General features: G+C 43.4%; 1 protein-coding gene across 1 annotated transcript; it reads right to left on the reverse strand.

The window, feature by feature from the left end:
• Nucleotides 1-1,925: 1,925 nt before the first annotated feature.
• Nucleotides 1,926-6,087, reverse strand: LOC101473142 (gap junction alpha-8 protein). Its single transcript, XM_076874901.1, has 2 exons — nt 5,936-6,087; nt 1,926-5,437 (listed from the first exon to the last, which is right to left on the reverse strand). The coding sequence occupies exon 2, from the start codon at nt 5,420-5,422 to the stop codon at nt 4,148-4,150; it is 1,275 nt and encodes a 424-aa protein (XP_076731016.1). The 5' UTR covers nt 5,423-5,437; nt 5,936-6,087; the 3' UTR covers nt 1,926-4,147.
• Between the last annotated feature and the right edge of the window lie 281 nt (nt 6,088-6,368).

Here is a 6,368-nt window from a genome sequence, read left to right on the forward strand (position 1 = left end):
ATAACTATTATGTATACTCATATATTTATATAACCACTTATTTCTTGCGATACCACAACTTGACTGAAGAAAAACACTGTGGAACTACATGGTTGTTATTAAAGTAGTAAAATAATAATATGCTATGACTGTCTCACTTGGCTTTCCTCAGCCTTACCAAGCCCTCATTTTTATCTTAATACAACTTTTAACTTTGCAAAATAGGTGTACAGGATATGGTGATACCACAAGATCTATATCTTAACTCAAGAGGAAGCCCAAGATGCCGCAAGATGTAGAGGGAACAAAAGTTTCTCTGAAATGGAATTTTCTGTTAATCCTCATCTAAAGTTTGTTTGATGTTAGAGATTTTGTTTATGACAAATAATAGTATAAAAATGTAGACAGAAAGCCATGATCTTCAGATTACCACATGCAAAATTATGCCATAGAACAGGCATGTGGACTAAAATTAATTTTAACAATACTGCCCCTTAGTGGTGCCTCACAGCCTTTCATCACTTGACTGGTTAAATCAAGTTTAACTTAGAGACAATTAAAAACTGTGAACAATGAATGAGTGTATTCTGCTCGTCCAGAAAGAAGAAGATTAAGTAAAAATGGGAAACAGTTACTCTAAGATCTGATAGTGATTGCTTCTCTTTTCTATCTGTCGCAGACTCTAGGGTCATGTTGTTCCTAGTTCCTCAAATACCTGGGAGGATGGCAAGTAGTCATGGGTGAAATTAATTCTATGTACTTGAGTATAGGTCTCGGTCGTTGTGTCCTTGGGCAAGACACTTCACCCATTGCCTACTGGTGGTGGTCAGAGGGCCCGGTGGCACCAGTGTTCTGCAGCCTCGCCTCTGTCAGTGCGCCCCAGGGTGGCTGTGGCTACACTGTAGCTTACCATCACCAGTGTGTGAATGTGTGTGTGAATGGGTGGATGACTGGATGTGTAAAGCGCTTTGGGGTCCTTAGGGACTAGTAAAGCGCTATACAGGCCATTTGCCATTTTTACCATAGTGCAACGTTAACATACTCCTATATACTTACATTTCAATCGTATACAATCTCCACTACATCTGATCATTTTTAAATATTTTAGTTAATCATAACATCTGCAAAAATAAAGTGTTAAGATACAGCCTAATGGTTTAATAAGTGTCATTCTGAAATAGAAAGTTCTGCATTATAATAATTTTGTTTTAACACCTCCACGGGAGGCCAAAGCCCAATGCAGGCCCCCAAGAAAGGGCAATTGCCATCAGTGCTGTTGACCAGCATGGATAGCTGTGCCGCTGTTGATCAAAGACCGAGGAAGAGGAGGAGAGGGAGAAGGTGTGTTTGGACACAGCAAGAGAGATATCAGAGGGGTAGGGTCTTTGAATATAGGGACTGTGGAGCTGTTAGGCAGGAGTAAAATAGGGAGAGAGACAAATGATCTGTTCGGGTGACCCCTCAACGGAGCAGCCGAAAGGAGAAGAAAAAGATAAATACATTGTTGTTTTTTATTATTTAATATATGCACGTCCACAGTTTGATATTTCTGCTTCTGCATTGGCAAATGTCTTTGATCTATTATTAAAAAAAAGGCAAATCAAAATGATAATATAAAACTGGAAAATCTGAACTGAATAACAGACTTTTGAACTGTGCAATAAATAGAGTTTTCATGTTAGATTTTCATTTAGTCAGTATAAAGGAAAAAGCACAAGTCTGTGTTACACCAAATATTACAAGCTGAAACTTAAGCCCACATCGCCCACTACTCTACCCACTACACCCTACACAGTTACTAAATCTATAGTGTGTAGGGGGTGGACTGGAATTCTTCTGTGTTTCTATCTTCCTCTTATTTCTGTTTTGATGTTGTATCTTGTTTCACTCAGTGTGCGTCATTGGGTGCATGCTCCCCAGAGAAACACTGACACGACACGTCTTGACCACGTGTGACTTTTTATTGCGTCGGTTCACTTTTCAAAAGAAGATACAGCCACACATCTATCAGCAGAGAAGACTACAAGTTAGTAAAAAGGATTTTTTTTTCTCCTTTCCAAAGATTAATCATGTATTCTTACAAACATACAGGCAATGCAACAGTCTTAAAATACACAGAACTATACAATACCAGCATATTGATGTACAAAACAGCCAGCAGCATATTTGAGCAAAACATTGTTATATGTGTGTTTAATAATTTGGCTGTTCATTAAAGGCTCAGTTTCTGCCACATGGGATTATGGGAGGTGAAGTGCCCCCAAATCCAACACTGTGAGATGTACATGTGTGGCATAGAGGCACAGATTGAGCATCAGCTCATTTTGCATGAATGGGTTAATGTCCACAAACGTGAAGCTTTATGCACTTATATCTGAACATGTTTAAAATAAAAGTCATTATATTATCGTCGTAGGTATATTACAGAGACGTGATGTTACGTGGAGGTGTTTGTGTGTACAGAGGGGTCACAAAGAAATGAAACCAATCATAAAAAACAAAAAAGGAAGTAAAACATCAAGTTTACGTAGCAATGAAACCACTTACAATAATTAACACTTACAGAAAAGGCACTGGAAGTCTCACAGTTGCATTGGTTTGAGTAAAAAAGAAGATTTTAATAAATCCAAGGCTTAAACACACTTTGTAATAGTGAGGAAATGGGTCTCCTTTACTCAGATAGATGTATGATCCTGCTGCTGGGCATTTTCTGTCTACAGTGGGCTTGTGGGATTAAATTATTAGTGTTGTCACAATGAGAATGTGTGTTTGCAGTGGACAGTGAAATAACTAAAAACAGCTGCACACTATGTACAATATTAGGCATGTGATAGGGCATTATGTACAGCTGGACTCCCCCCTCCCCTACAGTTGTTTCTCTCTGTATTTATAAGCATATCACAACTATTGTGTTTTCTTAAGGGGTATGTTCTCTGCTGTGCTTGGATAAAATCACGCAGAAAGATTTTTTTTCTCCACAGCCAGGTTAAGGATGCTTGTTTTCATTGATGAGCACGGTTTCTTTTATTGTCCCGCCTCCAACAATACTTTGTGCTGATGGTGCATGATCTTTATCGGCCGGACGCTTGTTTGTATAGCACGAAAAGAGAGGATTTGGTTTGAGGTCGCCGCTATAGTTCACTCTCTGATAGGGCAAAATAAGCTCTGCTCTCTTCCACGGGCTGTTGATATCACAGTACGCAGCGCTCTTAAAGGCAACACAACATAAGCAAATCTCAAAAAGAAGAAATGCGGACTGAAAAAGACATTCGACATGTGGTCTCTTTTTTTCTGTTTTTTTTTTTTTTCTTTTTTCTTTATTCCGGACTTACTCAGCTCTGGCTGCGCTACCTGGTATATAAACATGAAAAAGAGAGAAACGCTCCAATACTGATGCACATCTCTGTTTACTCAAAAGAATCCTGTGTACATGGATGCAATGGATGAGGTGTTGTGAGGGTTAAAGGCCTTGCATAGAGCTGAAACCTCTGAATGTGCAAAAGAGGAATGCTCTTCTAAAACCTGAAAATGGACTTGTTCTGCTTCTTCACAAAGACCTTTGCAGGCTACACGTTAATGTGCCGACATTTAGTCAGGTGTATTTTCCACGCGAGAGCCTTCTCACTGGCAAGGCTTGCAGCAACATGCTGCATTTGCAGTATGTGGTGCCTGAATGGGAATGAAAGTCGGTGCCTAACTACGGCGATAGAACTGAAATGCAGACACACAAGTATATTATAACCCCCCTTTTCCCCTATCTACTCAAACCCTGTGTAAAAAGGTCTATCCCTCTAGTATGTACTATTATAAGTCTTTCAATAGAAAAGATGTTTCTAAAAATTGAACAAGGATCGTCAAGTAAAAACATCCTCCCTCACATGTGTCCTTTCAATATATTTTTAAATATAAGAACACGCTTAATAAAAAAAAACTCCTGTTTTTCTAATCTACTCTTTTTTTAATATTTCATAGTTATCACAAACATTTTTTTGTTTTTGTTGGGGTTTTTTGTAACTTGGTAATCCTAAAAGGTTTTAGTCCCTGTTGATTTTGTTTTTCATACATTTGGTTTCTGACCTGCCTGTTCAAGAGTGTGCATTGTCTTGAGATAGGTGTGTGTGCTCTCTTTCACATTGAACGTTTTAGTGTGTGCAGGTGTCTCACAGGTTCATACGGTGAGATCGTCTGACCTGGCCCTGCTGCTGGCTTTGCTCAGTCGGCTCAGCGGCCTGTTGTCTTCTATCGTTTCCGCAGCTTCCGTTCCTGCCTCTGCTGGAGTTGCCCCCTCCCCATTCACCGCCTCCTCTACCTCGATGTCCTCTTCTGCAGCCAGATCCACCCTCTCTGCTTCCGCCTCTGGTGCCTGTACCTCCTCAGCCTCTTCCTCGTGTAATGTCACCCCTCCTGTCTCAGTGGTCTGGGCATAGGAGGGCAGAGTCTCGTCATACACCTTAGAGATGTCCTCCATGGGCAGCACTTCCTCCGCTTTCTCCTCCAACCCCTGGAAGGGTGGGGCCCCTCTGCCAGCCTCCATGCCCACCTCAGCCAGTGGGTAGAGGTGAGTCATGGGGGGAGCTTTCTCCTCCTCCAGCAGCCTGTAACCTTTTGCTCTCTGCAGAGAGGGAACAGCCAGGGGGGGCAGGCTCTTCCCTTGTGGCGGCAGGGGGGCCAACCCCTCGCCTTGGGAAGGCCCCGGAGCAGGGGCTGGCTTTCGAAAGACAAAGCGAATCTTCTTCAGGCCCAAGTGACTGATCTCCACAAAGTTTAGGAACAGTGAGACACAGGCCACAGCCAACATGAAGATGATAAAGACAGTCTTCTCCGTGGGGCGAGACACAAAGCAGTCCACCGTGTTGGGGCAGGGCCAGCGGCTGCATTTATACAACGGCAAGATGCGGAAGCCATACAGAAAGTACTGGCCCACCACAAAGCCCACTTCAAACAGTGTCTTGAAGATGATGTGGCAGATGTAGGTCCTCAACAGGGTGCCCTCCAGCCTGAACTTCTTGCTTCCTTTCGTACTGGTCTCCTTAGTGGTGCGGACGCTTCCCTGGTCAGGTGCCAGAGGAAGACGCTCCTCACTCAGCTCCTGTTGCCGGCTAAGTTCTGCCTCCTCCCGCTCTTTGCGTTTCTCCTCCATGTGGACATGGTGGACAGCGTGACCCACGTACACCAGAGACGGCGTGGACACAAAGATGATTTGCAGCACCCACAGGCGGATGTGGGAGATGGGGAAGGCCTCGTCGTAGCACACATTCTCACATCCAGGCTGCTGTGTGTTGCACACATAATCAGACTGCTCGTCGCCCCACACAAACTCTGCTGCTGTGCCCAGGATGAGGATGCGAAAGATGAAGAGCACCGTGAGCCACACCCGGCCGATCACCGTAGAGTGCTCGTTGACTTCCTCTAAAATATTACCCAGAAAACTCCAGTCACCCATGATCGGTCCGTAGCACTGCAGAATGAAGGGTGGGGTAGGGAGGGACACGAAGGGTGCAGATGGACAGGGAGGGTGGGGTAGGCAGGGACCAACAGGGGGAGGGGAAAAGAGGGTGCCAAAAGTAAGCTATGCATGAGAGGAAAAAACTTGCAAACATTTAAAAATCAAACAAACGCCAGAATTTGATCGTAAATTTGATTTGTACGGACACATTCACAAATATACAGAAAGATGAAAGTAAACAACAAACAGCAATTTGCTGGTAATTTCAAATATGAAAATAACCTTTAAGCTAGGCATTGATTTAACTGTACTAATGGCTGCATATTCTCATCGTGAACTGGACTAACGAAAGTTAACAAATGTGAATACTACAAGCTTTTACTTTTGCTAAGCTATCAGACTATAACACACTGTATATCTAAATAAACCAATAAAAAAGAGATCACTAAATAAAAATAAAGTCCCTTTTTCCTGAAATGTATAATAAATCGAATCAAATGGGCAACTTGCCACAGCTGCGGCTCCGGCGAAGTTGAGTCCTGTCCCGTTCTCTTGGCACCCAGCAGGGAAAAGTGAACTTTTTTCTGCCCTCTTTCCCACCTAAAGCCCTGTCCTTGTCGCCCCACTGAGCAGATGTGAATGAATCGGCTCTGATGGTTGGTTTTTAGTTTGCTGCAATATTTAAGCTTGGAGCCAGACGGCCTTTATTTGCCGGGCGACGTGTGGTGACGCAGGAGACAATAGGATCAACAAAACCAGAGCGGGGATGTATGGGAGCAGGCCTCAGGCTCCCACACCAACATGGCCACTGTACTGCCAGGGCACCGGGTCCACAGCGGAGCAGTCAGGCTACATACATGCGACTTCCTCGAACATGCATACTGTATACAGAAGCATAGATACAGTAGAGGATACAAGAGCAGCAGCGTGTGCTTCCGGCTGT

Source organism: Maylandia zebra, linkage group LG16 (assembly GCF_041146795.1).
Source record: "Maylandia zebra isolate NMK-2024a linkage group LG16, Mzebra_GT3a, whole genome shotgun sequence".
NCBI classification, from domain to species: domain Eukaryota; kingdom Metazoa; phylum Chordata; class Actinopteri; order Cichliformes; family Cichlidae; genus Maylandia; species Maylandia zebra.